We start from the raw sequence: 17145 nt of genomic DNA, 5'->3' as shown, positions 1-17145 counted from the left end.
CTGCAGAAGCTTTCTCTGGTTGTGGTGAGCAGAGGTGCAGTGTCCTCACTGCTCACTGCGATGGCTTTTCTTGCTGTGGAGCACGGGCTCCAGGCACAAACGGGCTTCAGCACCTGAGGCAGGTGGGCTCAGCAGTTGCGGTCCCCGGGCTCTAGAGCGCAGGCTCAATGGTTGGGGTGTGCGGGCTTACTAGTTGCTCTGTGGCAGGCGGGATCGTCCCAGACCAGGGACAGAATGAACCCGGAATCCACGTCTCCTATGTTGGCAGGCGGATTCTTGACCACTGAGCCACCAGGGAAGCTACTCTGATCCTCTTTTTGACCTTGGATCTGCTTCTATTTCCGGTTCCAATGAGGGGCCCTGTTCCTCCCTGCCCAGCAGGCTCTTCTCCAGCTTGCTGGCTTTGTTCGTGACTCTGTCTCTGTCCTGCGGCAGCAGTTAGCACACTCGCTTCCGGGGTGCACGGCTGGGTTTCCCTTTGAGTGGGGGGCGGGGGTGGGGGTCCTTGGGCAGAAGTGGCCCCTTCTCCTTCAGGAGAGGGCGGGGACCCCGCCCCTGGCTGGCTGGCTGGTCCTCAAGGAGCCTGCACAGCTTTGTGCCTTTGGCTTCTCCTGGAACAAAGGATGGTTCCTCCTCCCCTCTCCTGCCTCCGGGCAATGGGAGCCTGTCCTTGGCTCAGACCCAAGCCAGGAGCTGGTGGGGGCAGGGCAGCAGAGGAGCACGGGGCCGTGGGAACCACTCCCCCACCCCGCTGGGGGTGTCCAGACACTGCAGCTGCCCTGACGGCCGAGGGCGGGCAGCGGAGAGAAGGGACCTCTGTTTCCTGGCTTCTGGGGCGGCAGCTATTGCCAGGGCTACAAGACTCTTTAGAAATCCAGGCGCGTCCAAGTTCACCGAATGAGAGAAGGCGCTTGGCAACCCAGCGGGACTTTCTTCTTTTTGGTTGTTGCTGCGTGGGGAGGGACGGGGAGCTTGGGAGCACAGAGCTGCGAATTCAGGCTGATTCTGTTTTCCGCATCACACCGGGTGACCAACTGCACCCAGGGGCCTCTCGCGGGGACAGCAGGGCAGGCTCGGCTCCGGGAGCCGCCAGCGACGCAGGAAGAGCAGCACAGGCGCCTGCGGGCGGGTTAGGGTTAGGCACAGCAGCTCCTACCGTGCATTCCAGCAGTTTCTGAGATCAGACCCAGTAAATCCCTGCTACATGCAGGGAGATTCTTCTCCCTGAATTCGTGTTTTTGGCAATTGCCTTGTTTGGGAGTGGGACGGGCTGGAAAAAAGTCAGCAGAGACAGGTAAACTGGCATTCATCTTTTTTACATAGTAGGACCTACAGCAGCAGGATCTGTAACAAGGACGTTTTTCACCGCACTTTTCTGACGGGAAACGGTTCTGACTCTAGGCGCCTCCAAGCTAGGGTCTGGCTCCGGGGGGACTTAAGTTCCCCAGGAACCACTTTGTGCTCCGGGGTGGTCCTTCCCGAAGGTACAGAAATAAGGCTTCACTGGGTCGAAGGCTCCCTCACAGCTGGGGAGGGGGTCCGGCCCTTCACTGGGAACAGGAGTACCCTGGAACTCACTCCAGGAGGCTCACCCGGACAGGAATAAATCAGAGTCACCATTGAGACTTATTAAAGGACATTTATTATTATTATTATTATTTATTTTTTTGGAAGGTGGAGGGGGGCTTTACAAGGGTCTGAAGCCGATAACTAGAAAGGAAGATAAATAAAATACAAAGCCAGTATGTTGCGGCAAAATTCCAGGAAACACACTGAAAAAAAAATCTTTACAGTTTAAAACTGCTTTTACTTTATACATAATTACAAATTAATATACAGCATCTGGGTTTTAACCCCTTTGTATTTAATAGGATTCAGCACAGAAATGTCCATTTAGCATCTGAAAACGACGAAACGACAGCAGAGGTATCAGGTGTCTGGGAACCGGCCTCCTGCATGTCCTGGGGTGTCCTGTGCGTCAGGGGGGTGACACGCCGGGAACCTCAGACGAACGGAGAGCGCGGTGGCCCGTCAGAGCCCTGGAGCCCGGGGCCGTCCGGGCGGGGTGAGCAGAGGCCCGGCGGGGCCCGGGGATCCAGAGCAGGCGGCCGCCGTCCACGGCAGGAGACACGTCAGCCAGCTGGGTCTGCCCGTCTTTAAACCTTCGCAAGATGGAGGAGGAACTCAAGGCCAGCTAAGCTTCTGACAAATTAAATTCGACTGGTACATGGAAAGAAGCCTTTGTTGTTTTTGTTTTTTCCCTCTTATGGCAGCACTGAAAGACTTCTCGTCTTAAAACCTGGCCAGCAGGCAGGAGATTTCAAAGCGCAGGTTAACTAGGAATGTTATGCTACACTGAAGAAAACGAAGCCAACCGAAACGAACCGCTGACTTCTTCCTTGTCTCTGAGGGTCGGCCGGAGCAGCAGCGCCAGGAGGGGCTGTGACCCGGGCCGCCGTGAGCGTGTCACACGGCCCTGCTGTGGGATGGCGGGCGCCAAGCCTTAGCCACCGCCACCGCGACACGGAGGGTTCTTTCTGGGCGTCTGCAGTCCAAGCAGGTCCAGAATCCTCGGCAGTGGCTGGGGTCCCCTCCGAACCACCCTCTTTTGGCTGCTGAAGCCCACTTTCCAGTCCGTTTCTCCCAACTTCTCCCTCACAACCAGCCCCTGGGCATGGCTGTCTGTGGGGCACACTGGGCCCCCCATCAATGCTGCATCAACAACCACAGCTCCAAGCTGACAACAGATCCTTGGGAGCAAGAGCTGGCTATGGAAAAAGAACTCTGGGGTCCGAGGGATGAATTAGAGTACTGCTGGGAACCACACCCTCCAGGTTGGAGGTCTGGCCCTAAGGCTAATGGTGCTATCTTTTAGTTCAGGTGGGGCCTATTTATAAACCCAGACACACTAACACCCACCCTCCAAACAAACAAACCCCAAGGGTCTTACAGTGCGTGCTCCCTACTGCTGCAACTAGGGGCTCGGGAAGACAGCAAGTAACAGGAGAATGTCTGCAAAGAACAACTTTTAGTGGTATTACCCTGAGATGTGAGAGGATAAAAGGTAAGGTTCGTACCTTTCCAAATAAAAACCAAAACCTCGTTAAGGAGTTCCTCCCCACAGACCACTCTCATGGCGGTAGAGGGGGGAATGTTGGCAAAGGCTGAATGACAGCAACTGGGCTGTTGTTAACCCTCTCCATTTTCAAAGAAAACAGTCAATAGCTGATTGTCGCGGAGTGAAGCCAACCATGGGGAGCATTTAAAGTGCACACGTCGCCCGTCGCACGACTAGGACAGCGACCACTGAGATGACGGGAGTCCTGGGAGAAGGCGCAGCCTCCTTCTAGGTGAATCACTCGATTCTGGGACCCTGGGGACCCTGGGTGGTGTCTCCATCTGCTCCCCAAAATCTAAACGCAAGGGAGGTCAGGCTCCTGATTCCCTAAGCAGAGAAGCTTGCCTTCCCAGCTTGGGGATGCTGTGGAGAGCAGAGTCTGAGTCGCCCTGAGAGGCGGCCCCTTCTCACAGGAAAAAACCTCAGCAACCAGGTCAGGCCTCGAGGTCAGAGGTGGCCTCGAGGTCAGAAGCAAAAGCAGGAGCAGCAACAATCCCAGGTGGCTCCCCAAACCCCACACTGGATGGGGAGAGGGGGCCAAGGCACGGAGAAGCACGGGTCTGGGTCAGGGGGAAGACGCCCTTGGATTCAGATTCGAAACTCGTCCAACCACAACCTGACCAGGTAGGGTGCAGGCAGAGGGCTAATCGTTTCAGAAAACCGCCACCAAACAGCCGAGGCAACTGCAACTTCACAACCAGGTGGGAACGAAGGACACTTTGAAACTGAAATCCAGCTGTGTGGCGACGGACAGAAACTCTGTCCGGGCGCCTCTGGTGGAGAGCCTGTGTGAGGGCACGGCCACCAGCACCAAGCCTTGGCTTCGCGCCCAGGGCCGGGGGTGGGGGGGGGGCGGGCCTACACAGACACCGGAAGGAGGACGCGGGCCCCCCGAACCAGTGACCAGGACAGAGTGCCAAGCTCCCCGCGGGTCTAAGCAAGGCCATGGCAGACTGGCCATCCTCGGAGCTGTAGGGACTGGCAGCGGAGGCAACCTAACCTTCTGACGTTCAGGGTCTTTGGTCAGGGGGTTGAGGGGCTGCATATTAAGGTTCAGTCGAAAATCAGCTGGTTCTCAAAGCCTTTCTGAAGGGTAAGAAATCGCCGTGATAAAACGAGGCACATGTAAGCCCATGGGTGGCGAGTTTTTTTAACTCTCAGGAGGAAGCCCTCTCTTGGTCAAAGAATGAGGTTGGGGTGGGAGGAGGGAAAGAAAGGGACTTCACCCCCCACCCTTAATTTTCCTTTGGGCCTTCAAGGCACTTTGACAGACCTGGAGGAGTGAGGATGCAGCGCGGGCTGCTTGACCGGACAGTCAAAACCGTTGGGCTGGTGTGTTTACCCTTAACACACACGCACGTACGCACACACATGGACACACACACACACACGCACCCGGCACACAAATAAATAAATCTAAAGCTAAAACTTTTAAACCAGACCTCTTTCAAATAAACTGAAAGATAGATATCTCCATCTGCAAGGCCAGCTTGCAACTCATCAACAAGCACCAAGGTACAGACCTGTTTGTTTTTAAAAAGGTTATGTTCAAAGACCCATGCTCCTGAGCAGCGAAAGGCAGGAATCAAAGGCCACGTTGAAAGCACAGAATTTTCCAGGGTCTTCCCCCCCACAATGAGGGGGTAACAAGCGTGGCAGGTGCGGGGGCCTCATGGGGAAACGCTCTGGACCTGCAGGCTGGTGACGAGCCTCCAGGAATACAGATGAAAACACAGAAAAAAGGAGAGAGGAGGAAAAAGAACAAGCAGATAGCACTTGTGGCATCTTCAAGGGACAGGGCACAGTAACCATCAGAACTTTAGACTGCAAAACTTGGAGAAATCAAAATTGTGCCAGGCCTCCTGACAGAAGGAGACCCTTCCAGGCCGTACCTCCTGGGCCAGCTCTTCTCCTGGTCTGAACTACTCCATACGCCCAACGCGCCCACCTGCTCCTGCTTTTCAGCCAGTTGTCTAGGAGAGGGCGGTCACCCTACCCCGGAGGAAGAGGCAGGCGGCCCCAGGGCAGGCAGAGGAGCGCCGGGGGGCCACCCTCTCCCCTGGCGGGGGCACAGGCAGGAGAGGCTTCCCTGGGAAGACACTGCAAGGCCCCAGGGGGACGGCCAGGGGGTCGTGGTCATGTGCGAATGGCCAGTGACGACCGTAAAGTGTTACTCTGCGGGGGTGATGGGAAGGTGGCCTCTCTACTTCTTCTGTGCCCAGAATCTGTGGGCAAACATCTTGGAAAGCCAATACAGTATTTCTTTTAGATCTGATGACTTCTTTTTTTTTCCCCAAAGTAACCAAAACACCAAAATCAAGGTGTTTCAGGATCATTTGCTTTTTAAAGACATCGAGCCTTCTTTCATTGGTTTTCACAACTGTTTGCCGTCCCTTCTGAATGAGAAATACACACAGAAGAGGCGGGTGAAGTGTGCACGGGTGGGTTTGCCGGGAGACAGCCTGGTGGGGGGGACCAGCGGCTGAGACTCGGAGCGCATCCACCGAGTGGTGGGGTCAGCACCCTCGTGCGGACCTGAGCCCGCCAGGCGTCTGGTGCAGATCATGCACAGTCCCATCGTATTCCACGTGTCTATACAGACGGGTACCATACGCATTCAGATGAAGCGCAAACTACTTGCTGTTTGATTTTTGGTTCTGTTCCCCCAAATCAAAAGGCAGCCAGAGCTTCAGACCACATTCGGAAACACCCTCTCGGCCTCGAGGCATTCCTGACATGTCCACAACCATCGCCTGGACTTCCGGGGCCGCTATCCTCGTTGTCATGTGACCTCAGCAGGGCCGGCCAGTGGTTGGGTCACAATCCCGGGCCTCCTGCCCCACCCTGACCCCCAGGACCGTCTGTCCCTCGGGCCCAGGCCCCAGGGCAATGGGGAGGGCTGCGGGGCGCAGGCGTCAGTTGGGGGGAAGCGCACACAGGATGGCGGGGGTGGACGGTCACCAGGCAGGACAGCAGTGGGACCGGTCAGCAGATAATCTCTTCCCCCTCCGCGGGCACCTCCGACGCGGGGCCATCTGGAAAAAGGAAGCCAAGAGGGAGAGAGAAATTCAGACAAAAATGCTCTTTTCATTGGTAAATTCTGGCCTCTCTTCCCTAAACACAAGTCCCCCGGGATGCAAACAGACGCTGGGCAGGTGGGTGATGACTTCTGCTGCGGCGCCCCCTCCACTGATATAGTGAATGAGGTCCTCAATGATGTCCTCTGTCTATAGATCCTTGAACTCGACAGAAGACAGCCTGGAAAGAGGGATTTCTCTACACCCTCCCGCACAGAAGGGAGAGGCCAACCCTGATGAGAAGGACTCAACCTTGTGTCGTGTGGTCTGATTGTGTGCCCTGCGCTGGCGGGAACATCAGCTAATCCTGAGCTGCAGGGTTCCTGGGTGTCTGGGCTCAAAAACACCTGCCTCATATCTCTTGCAGGATTAAAGCTGCCCTCGGAAAATGCTCACCAAGCACCTATTAGTATATTACTTTTCTTTTTCCTCCTGGGTCTTTTAGAAGACAGCGTCAGTTTTGTTGCTTTTTGAAATGCTATGTAAAGCCTTAAACTTTACAAGAACACATAAGCAATATGCATCTTTTATGTTTAAATATGTTTATGTGGTAAGGGAAAGTACTTGCAAATGAATATACAGAATCTTTAAAAAAAATCATCCTCCTTTACAGTAGAAATTTCTTTATAGAAGTATCTCAACTTGTGTCTTTAAATAAAAATGTTAGTGACTGGTTAAGAATCTTCTGAGATTGCAACAAATTCAGCTTTCCATTCAAGTAGCTTATTACTGGACCAGGCCGAAAGGCAGGGAGGCCTGTAACTGATTCACCGAGTTTCTGCTCCTCATCTGGACAGGAAGCGTGAGAAAGGAGACTGCGCTCCGTACTCTGCACACATGCCACACAGACTGGGTTCCTAAAAGCTCCCTGAATTTCAGTTCTCAGCGTTAAGTTCCAACAGTCCTCTATGGGCAGAACAAGTGGGTCTGGTGAGACATATGGGGGTCAGCTTCTACGGCCCTGAAAGGCAGGCACCTCTTTGTAACTCCTCCCGTGTTGCCAGAGCCCCCAGGGGCGGTGTGGCCCGAAGGAGACGTGGTGTGTGACTTACCCCCGGGCTGTGAGCGGCTTCCTTTGCCCTTCTTCTTCTTCTCCTTTGGCTTAGCTAACCCGAACAGGCGGGTGGACGTGGACACTGGGGTCTGGCTCTGAGCCTCTGGTGCCTTGCTTGTCTGGCTGACGGAACCCAGCATGTGAAAAGGCCCCTTTTCTTTGTGTGTCCGAGAGATGCTGTTCCTTTTGGGGGACACTGAGAGTTCTGAGTCCAATGACCCTGATTTGGCTATTGAAGGTGCAGGTGGCGAGGGGGTCTCCTCAGGGTTCGGAGAGAAGGATGGGATCCGCAGCAGCTTGGTGTTTTGATATGAAACCTGTGCATGGTTGAGAGAAGGGATGTGACTTGGGGGACCGGCAGCGTCCTCAGTGACTGCTCAGTGGGCAATGCACAAGGTCACTGGGGATGCTGGTGTGTCAGACCCATGCACACTCACTGCCTTTGGACTCTGGAGAACTTGAAATAAAGACCCCGAACTTCTCAGTTCCAATCCCTTCCCCCAACCCCCTGCAGTATCTATGAAAGTGCTAAATGACCATTTTGATACCTTGACTACTTCTATTATTAGCACTATAAAGAATGAGTAGCACCTTGGATGAGGCAGCTCACAATTCCCATCCCCTGGAGAGGCAGGAAGAGCTGCTTATCTGATGACTGATTTAAATGCAGGAGTGGATAATTATTTCATTGCTAAGAGATTAGAGAGGTCTGTTCAGGTTAGATGGGAGGTGGAGACGTGCTTACACCAAGATCCTGGTCAAAGGTCAAACCGAAGATTAAAGAGATAGACTCTGTGTTCTCTGAGCAGCCTTCCCTGGGGAACACATTCTTGGGCCACACGAAGCACGGCCCAGCCCCCGTGCTCCCCACACACCTGGAAACCTCTGCACGAAGCCTAACTATCCCCCTCTGGAAGACGGCAGTATCCTTTTCCTTCACTGTTCAAGGTCAATCAATCAAACGGATGGCAACATGGGTATCAGGATACCCAGGAGGCTCTGGCATCCCTGTTCTAGGACAGCCAGGGACTACCACTGAAACAAACCTGGGGGTCAGTGTACTCCCACAAATGCAAGGCCTTCCTGAATCAGCAGCGGCTGCAGGAAAAGGCTGCATTCACAGTGGCAAGGCATATCGGGAATGAAGCAGGGCCCAGGTGTCTGAGCGGCCCCGAGCAAGAATATCCTCTCTCCCCTCTGTGGCTGGGATGGGCCCGGCCCTGCAGCTGAGGCCCACTGACCTCACCACATGCGTTCTCTCACTAACCCGGGCATCGGAGCCCTTACTGCTCTGTGAGCTCAGGCACCGTGTGTCTGGTGCCTGCAGTGAGTTGTCTCTGTTCAGCTACGAGGTCCTTTACATTCTGATTTCTCACGTGGCACAGAGCAGAGGGGTTGCTCCCCAAATCCTGGATGGCTGACCGCCACCCTCACAGACACTGAGGCTACCCCAGCCTAAACGGGCCAGGCTCCGGCCAAGGGCCAGGTACTCCCCCTTCAGTGGCCTGGCCAAACTACAACCTTTCATGCACTTCTAAACCCCTTACAGACAAAAAGGAGAAAAAGACTCATTTCCTCACCTGCGCCTCTGCTGACGCATAAACAGATTCAATAAAATCAGCCTTTATATACTATATATTCTATTTGCCTATTTTCCTCCAAGCTGGGCACACAGAGGGTAATTTTTTTAATTGGAGGATAACTGCTTTACCATGCAGTTAGTTTCCGCTGTACAACAATGCGAATCAGCCATATGTATACACACACCCACGCCCTTTTGGGCCTCCCTCTGGGTCCCCACATCCCGCCCTCGAGGACATCAGGACTCCGAGGGTCCTCGCCCGGTACCTGGCTGAGCCGCTCCGAGTCCCGCCGGAGCTGCTCCTGCTCGCGCTCGAGCTGCCGCTGAGCGGCGCGCAGGCGCTCCAGATCGCCCTGGTAGGCGCCCTTCCGCTGCTGCAGCTCCTCGCGCTCGCGCTCCAGGTCCTGGCAGCCGCGCCGAAGCTCGTCCTCGCGCTGCGCCAGGCGCGCCTCGCGCTCCTGCAGCGCCCTCTCGCGGGACTCCCACTCGCGCTCGTGCCGCCGCTTCTCCTCCTGGTGCTGTGCCTGCTGCCGCTGCAGGTTGGCCAGGTCCTGGCGTTGCTTCTCCAGGCTGCGCTGCTTCTCCTGCTCGATGAGAGAGCTGGGCCGCGACGCCGTCCGCGTGAGCGCCCGCTCGCTCAGCAGCAGCTTCTGGTCCTCGATGTAGCTGTCCTGCTGCAGAACCACGCCCTGCGGGGAGACGCACGAGGGGGAACGATGTGCACGAGGGGGTGATGAGCACCAGGGGGGCAATGCCCACGAGGGGGAACGATGCCCACAAGAGGGGACTGTGTGCCTAGCCTGCCTCGAGGGTGGATGGCGCCCACACCCGGACTCCAGCCCTCCCCTGCTTTCTAAGCTGCTCTGGGAAAAGTACTCTAGGATAACCCTGGGCAGCAACCAAGTGGGAAGGTCAGTGGTGCCAAGACTTCGATTTTGCAGTCAGCGGCCTTGTCTGGGGTGGTGTGTGCCTTTGGAGGTGGGAGGAGGTATGAACTGGATTGGTTAGATCTTTAAGGAAGGAAGGGACCCGAATCTGAGGGTACTGTGTATGAATGTGCACTCAGTCATATCCCACTCCTTGCAACTCCATGGACTGGAGCCTGCCAGGCTCCTCTGTCCATGGGATTCTCCAGGCAAGAATACTGAGTGGGCTGCCATGCCCTTCTCCAGGGGATCTTCCCGACTCAGGGATTGACCCCGCTCTCGTGTCTCCTGCACTGACAGGCGGGTTCTTTACCACTGGTGCAAAAAGTAGGACACCTAGAAAGGCCGTCCAGACTGGAAGCATCTCCTCTGTGAAGGCCCACACCCCCTGCACTCTGGGGCATGGCTGTTAACTGTGCTCTGGGTACCTGCCATCCACCATCTGCTCAGCAACTCTAGTCTTAGAAGATCAGTGAGACTCTGCAGTGTAGTGTAAGTTGCTCAGTCATGTCCAGCTCTTTGTGACCCCATGGACTAAGCCCACCAGCCTCCTTTGTCCATGGAGTTCTCCAGGCAAGAATACTGGAGTGGGCTGCCGTTCCCTCCGCCGGGGATCTTAACCACTGCATTTTGGAACCTTTCTCATCATGAGAGCCAGTCTCTCTTGTCTGAGGGCTGTATTCACCCATAAGAAATGTATCAACCTCAAAGATCCAGGCTAGCCACACCCTTGTTGGTCTCCCTCTCAACTAGGAAGTGAAGGAACAAAGGAGAAAAGGCACGTACCTGCAGAGTGCTGAGGAGCTCGTGGAGATGGACGACGCTCTGGATGACCTGCTGCAAAAGCAATCAACGAGCCGTCACCTCAGACCCCAGCACGCTGTGCGTCACTCGATGGGAACCCACCCTAGCCCACAGCAAGGGGCTGCGACTCAAGCATTTTCAAACTGAAAGCACCACACAGAGTAAGCCAGTGCCCAAGTAGCCAAGAGAAACAAAATAAGATCAAACAAGCGTAACTGTGTGTGGGGGCAAGTTACGCACAGTGAGAAGTATTCTGAAGCTCCGATTATTTAAAATGACTGGTACAAAAACGGCACACATCCCAATTTAACCCAACAGAGAGCTCAGAAGCAAGCCACAGTGGTTAGTGTAGCAGATAAGGAGCATTTCTAGTCAATGGAGAAGGTTAGAATATTCAGTCAAGTATTTTGAAGAAATTGGGTAAATCTTTGGAAGAACTTAAGTTGGGATCCAGCCTCACAGAAAAAAAAATTCAATGAGCTGTAAGAAAATATGAGAATATTTTTTCATCTTGAAATGGGGAAGGCTTTTCAAAGACAGCAACAAGAAAGAACACACACACGAAATTTCAACTTTTACTATGTAAAAATGTATAATAAAAATCTGGCAAAGAAGACAGTGAACAGAATGAGGCAAAAACAAACAAACAAAATCTTTGGTTTAAAAAAGGCTCTCAGATCAATAAGCAAAAAACATTCTAGTAGAAAAACAGGCAAGGAACATAAACCTGCGATTTACAAAAGAAGAAATACAAACGGTCGAATACGTAACATATTAAAAATGATTCAACCAGATTTCAAGTCAGAAGAATGCAAAAATTAAGAAATAACTACTTGATAATAAAATTATCAAGCCAACAAAATGTCAATTAAAAAAGAATTCCTAGTGTTGGTGAAAGCATGATGAGAACGGATGAATCCTCTTGTACTGACAGGGTTCAATGCAGGTTTTAGGCAGAGGATGGCATGCTGAGGAAATAATCACAGCTTTGCCAAAAAAAAAAAACAAGTATGAAGATGCTCCTGGCTGCATCATTTACAAAGCAAAAAAGCAGAGAAAGAATTGATCATTGGAAAGATTAAATTATGGCAACTAGTATAATAATATACAGCTGTTAAATAGCATGTTTTGTACAAACGTCTCAGGAAAATGCTTCTCGAGTGTTAAGAGAAAAAAAAGCAGGATATGAAGTTCCAGGGAGTATTGAAACAAACCGTGCAAAACTATTTTTATGCAATTCACACTCACATAAACTTAAGACACATAAATACATGTCCTGTGGAAGAAAAGGCTGAAGATAGACCACCACACATTTAATAATAGTAGCTATCTATTTCTCAGCGGTAGGATATTTACTTATTGTTTTCCTGTTTTACATTATTGGATGTTTTTCCAATCTTCTCCCATGATCATGTATTCCTTTTATGTTATTTGAAAACACAAAAACTTAATTATCAGGCTTAGCTCTTTGGAGAATACTTTTTGCCCCTCATTTAAGTTTATTCTTAATTAACAGAGAGAAGTCCCAGCCGGCCAGCCGACTCTGGCTGAGCACACGCAGTGTGCAGTCCCTGCTGGAATGCCTGGAAGCCACTGGCCTCCTGCGATCTCTTACCCAACTCTTCTCACTCAGCGTGGGGTGGGGCAGGGGGAGTTGGCAAGTGGAAAAAACAACTAAAGGGCTGCTTTCTAAGCAGCACAGGAGTGGGGCAGTCTGTGTGAAAGCAGGTTTACTTCATTCGCTGAAGGGGGTTCCTTCAGGGTGTCACAGCGTGCAGGCTAACAGGCCAACACAGAAGACAAACCGCTGCCTGTGTTTTAGGGGAAAAAGGAACGAGTCCCTGCATCTGAAATTCTGAAACGAAGCCCCTCAGGGATTTTAAGGTGTTCTATGAAAAGCAGGGAGAAGCGCAGAGCACACACCCTGAGAGGCACACCCTCGCCCCTCCCTGTCCAGGGTCCAGCTCCAGCTGCACAGTGTCACACGTGCAGAGTCAGCTAAGCTTGGAGCCTTCAGGAGGACTTCCTCAGAGGAACCCAAGGAGACGGGGAGACGGTGAAAGACCTGGGTTACCCTGCAGGGTCGGCAGAAGGCAGGGAACCTGGTCTCTAGCCAGGGGACGCCTGGACTACTTTTTAGAGTGACATATGGAGTCAGAAGCAGTGCTCAGAGAAGAAAACTCAACTGGAGTCACAGTGCAGAATCACTCACAAGTTCCTCTGTCACGCTTCACACTGCAGCTTTTGGTGCCAGGTTAAAGTTACAGCCAAGCTGGTGACAAATTCTGCTCAGCGTGCGTGGATGGAGAGAAGCCACTGTGGGGGCTTCGTGGCCCACGTTCAAAGAAAGCAAGGGGCTTCTCAAGGACAGGGGAGCAGAGGCTGGTTTAGGAGGCAGCGATTTTCTGGCAAAAAACCGACAGGACGATGCCCTGGGGCCGACGACAGCACAGTTTGCTCAACGCGGCAAAGCAGAAACGCGCAGGCTCAACCTAGCGACTACAACAAAATCATGCTCCTGTAAAGGGCTCCGAGTGTCCTTACCTCACTGTTCCTTTTATGCATAAATACCAGGTTAGCATTTCCACCCTATAAAACAATAATAAAAAAAAAGTGCATGTAAAGAAAATGAAGATTGAGGCAAAAATTATATTCAGTGTGTGTCTAACTTATGCTGTGACGTCCCATGTTCGTTCTTTCTACATTAGGGCAGTGAAGAGGTGACGCCGAACTGTTGCGGAAGCCTTGTAATGAGTTCAGGCGGGGGTGGTGTGTGTTTAAACAAGGCTCTCAGTGGAACCGGTCCAGCCGGCGGAGCTGTGTGCTGGAACGTGACGTCCAGAACCAGAGAGGCCCGACGGCCAAGAACACGGGGCTCAGAACGGTGCTGTTTGCTTAGAAATGTGCTTTCCTCTCAAGATGAAGTAGGAAATTAAAAGGGCAAAGTGGGTGTCCAAAACACGATCACAGTGGACTAATTTCAAGACGATGCGCTTAGAGGAAGGGCCCGGGAGGATGCAGGGAGGCAGTGTCTCTTAGCAAGAAATACCTTTTTCAGACCGCTGTCCGACTCGGTCCTCCTGAGGTCCTGGCCATCGTCTCCCTCCTCCTTCTCACCTCCTGCACAAACAAGTACTTTTTTCAAGTTGCAAAACAGATTAGTCAAGAAAATACTACATACACAGCTTAGGTACAAAATACTCCCGAATCTTAGTAATGCCAGCAGAAGGGCAGCCATGTGATTATTAAACACTTTTACTGATACAGAAGAACTAGGAACAGAAAGGAAAAAAACAGTCCTATTGCCCCTTTGGCTATAGCTTAGCTGAGATCCCAGGAAAACCTCTTATTACTCAAAATGAACTCAACGCAGATGGAGGTCCCTGAGTTCCAGCAGCGGGATACTTAGGACCTCACTAAAACCTTTCCTGTCTGAGCAGGACAGCAGCGATGGAGCCGCTGAGTACAGATGCTTTTCGTCCTGATGGTGAAGGACTGCCCAGAAGAGCACATGAGCTCAAAACCACTGACCTGGGGGCTTCCCTGCCAAGAATCCACCTGCCAGTGCAACAGACTCGGGTTCCATCCCTGATCCGGGAAGATCCCACATGCTGCGGGGCACTGAGCCCGTGCACCTGAGAGCCGGTGCTCCGCAGAAATCACAGTGAGAAACCCACACACCAAACCAGACAGTAACCCCAGCCCACCGCAACTAGAGAAACGCCCGTGCAGCGACAAAGACCTAGCACAGCCAAAAATAAATAAACACAATTATATAAAAACCACCACCACCACCACCACCACCACCCCACTGACCTTTTGAAACATTCATCTGATGGCTGTCAAACCCTCCAAAGGTCTCCGCTCTCCGGGGCAGGGACACGGGGCCGACCATGCCCTCCTGCTCCGCAGGGCTGCTGACGACCTGCCCAAGCGAGCCTCTTAGGCTGCCGCTCACCAGACCCTGCAGGATCTCCACTGGGAGACAGGAAACGCACAACACTGACATCTCTTGCAATGTGAAAATGAAAACCTCCTGATTAACACACTGTATACACAGCGAAGATGATCAGAAAAGCCCAAAGCTGACTATGAGACTTCCTTTGTTCAGAGAAAGCTCTCAGCTAAGGACAGGTGTTGTAGTTGGATTCTGTTGGAAATGCAGAGATTAAACCTCCAGCCTCATTCACGTGAGATCTAGGAAATGTAAAAAGGGTACAGGGAAAGCTGGAGAAGGAAATGGCAACCCACTTCAGTATCCTTGCCTGAAAAACCCCATGGACAGAGGAGCCTGGCAGGCTGTAGTCCAAAAGGTCACGAAGAGTCAGACACGACTGAGTGAGCACGATACAGGGAAGGCAGAGTAATTTACTGGAAGGAGCACGGCTCCTGCAGTCAGACCAGAAGTAGCCAAAAAGAAATCTCCAGGAAGTGAGATGTGCCAATTTGAGAACAGCAGTGGAAAGTGCAGGCTTTCTGCCCCTCCCGTAGTGACGTCAGGGGGACAGGGAAGTCTGAGCATCTGAATTATCAAACCTGACCAGCCACGGTTCTCTTCTAGAGCAGCAGTGTCCCACAGAAAGGAGAAAGAGCTGAACGTGGAACAGAAATTGAGCAGGAGAGATGCAACAGAGATGAAGGAAAAAGAAGGTCCATGTGGAAAAAGGAGGAGCAAAGAGGCCAGGAATCTCCTAAGGAGACCCACTGTCATCTTCTAAAACCACTGCAGGAAAACAACAGAAGAGGCCAGTGAAGTGAAAAACCTATCTGAGCCTAAAAGTTTCAGCTCAGTTCAGTCGCTCAGTTCTGTCTGACTCTTTGCGACCCCATGAACTGCAGCATGCCAGGCTTCCCTGTCCATCACCAACTCCCGGAGTTTGCTCAAACTCAAGTCCATCGAGTCAGTGATGCCATCCAACCATCTCATCCTTGTCGTCCCCTTCTCCTCCTGCCCCCAATCCCTCCCAGCATCAGGGTCTTTCCCAATGAGTCAGCTCTTCACATCAGGTGGCCAAAGCATTGGAGTTTCAGCTTCAGCATTAGTCCTTCCAATGAATATTCAGGACTGATTTCCTTCATGATGGACTGGTCTGATCTCCTTGCAGTCCAAGGGACTCTCAAGAGTCTTCTCTAACACCACAGTTCAAAAGTATCAATTCTTCGGTACTCAGTTTTCTTTATGGTCCAGCTCTCACATCCATACATGACCACTGGAAAAACCACAGTTTTGACTAGATGGACCTTTGTTGGCAAAGTAATGTCTCTGCTTTTTAACATGCTGTCTAGGTTGGTCATAGCTTTTCTTCCAAGGAGCAAGCGTCATTTCATTTCATAGCTGCAGTCACCATATACGGTAATTTTGGAGCCCAAGAAAATAAAGTCTGACACTGTTTCCACTGTTTCCCCATCTATTTCCCATGAAGGGATGGGACTGGATGCCATTTTCTTCATTTTCTGAATGTTGAGCTTTAAGCCAACTTTTTCACTCTCCTCTTTCACTTTCATCAAGAGGCTCTTTAGTTCCTCTTCACTTTCTGCCATAAGGGTGGTATCATCTGCATATCTGAGGTTATTGATATTTCTGCCGGCAATCTTGATTCCAGCTTGTGCTTCCTCCAGCCCAGTGTTTCACATGATGTACTCTGCATATAAGTTAAATAAACAGGGTGACAATATACAGCCTTGATGTACTCCTTTTCCTATTTGGAACCAGTCCATTGTTCTATGTCCAGTTCTAACTGTTGCTTCTCGATCTGCGTACAGATTTCTCTGGAGGCAGGTCAGGTGGTCTGGTACTCCCATCTCTTTAAGAATTTTCCACAGTTTATTGTGATCCACCCAGTCCAAGGCTTTGGTGTGGTCAATAAAGCAGAAGTATATGTTTTTCTGGAACTCTCTTGCTTTTTCTATGATCCAACAGATGTTGGCAGTTTGATCTCTGTTTCCTCTGCCTTTTCTAAAACCGGCTTGAACATCTGGAAGCTTATGGTTCACGTACTACTGAAGCCTGACTTGGAGAATTTTGAGCATTACTTTGCTAGTGTGTGAGCTGAGGGCAGTTGTACAGTAGTTTGAACATCCTTTGGCATTACCTTTCTTTGGGATTGGAATTTTTACACGAAAATGAGCAACAGAAAAATATCAAAGTCAAATCCCACACAAAGTTAAGAAAAGAGAGAGAGAAAGAAAAAGGGGTGCAGCTGCCCTACACATAATACAAGCACATCAGAAGGACATGTCCGTAAAGTAAGTGTGCTAACAAGGTAAAAAAAACCCCAAAACTTAAGATGTGGAAGACCCTAGTCAGAATGAAGAGACACAGAAGGGAGGCGGCAAAACTCAAATAACTGGAAACAAAAGGGAAAAAAATACCCCTTTCTGAAATCTAAACTAGACTCTGAGAGCAAGTAAACCCAAGAGAAAATGACTTAAGAGAACAGAAGCTGAAAGGATACATTTACATGTTAAAAAGATGAAGATATAAAAAAAGCACTCTGGGAAAGCAAGAAGTGTTGAAGACAGGCAAAGGTGATCCAATAATATGGATAGTGGGAGTTCTTGAGGAAGAAAATCAAAGCCAGCGC

The 17145-nt window shown here is 51.4% G+C and overlaps 1 protein-coding gene across 5 annotated transcripts in view; it reads right to left on the bottom strand.

Moving 5' to 3' along the window:
* Positions 1-1619: 1619 nt before the first annotated feature.
* The window catches only part of AKAP13 (A-kinase anchoring protein 13), a 322447-nt gene continuing 306921 nt past the window's right edge, over positions 1620-17145 (bottom strand). For all 5 annotated transcript variants that reach the window (XM_055556686.1, XM_055556687.1, XM_055556685.1 and 2 more), the window contains 7 exons: positions 14378-14539; positions 13611-13681; positions 13106-13150; positions 10544-10594; positions 9098-9520; positions 7248-7566; positions 1620-6153 (listed from right to left, as the gene is read on the bottom strand). In XM_055556686.1, coding sequence (XP_055412661.1) covers positions 6104-6153; positions 7248-7566; positions 9098-9520; positions 10544-10594; positions 13106-13150; positions 13611-13681; positions 14378-14539 — 1121 coding nt within the window. In that variant the 3' untranslated portion in view covers positions 1620-6103. The remainder of the gene's footprint in view (positions 6154-7247; positions 7567-9097; positions 9521-10543; positions 10595-13105; positions 13151-13610; positions 13682-14377; positions 14540-17145) is intronic.

Source organism: Bubalus kerabau, chromosome 19 (assembly GCF_029407905.1).
Source record: "Bubalus kerabau isolate K-KA32 ecotype Philippines breed swamp buffalo chromosome 19, PCC_UOA_SB_1v2, whole genome shotgun sequence".
In the NCBI taxonomy this organism is placed as follows: Eukaryota; Metazoa; Chordata; class Mammalia; order Artiodactyla; family Bovidae; genus Bubalus; species Bubalus kerabau.
The sequence above is the reverse complement of the archived record's forward strand: the minus strand, read 5'-3'. Positions and strand labels throughout refer to the sequence as shown.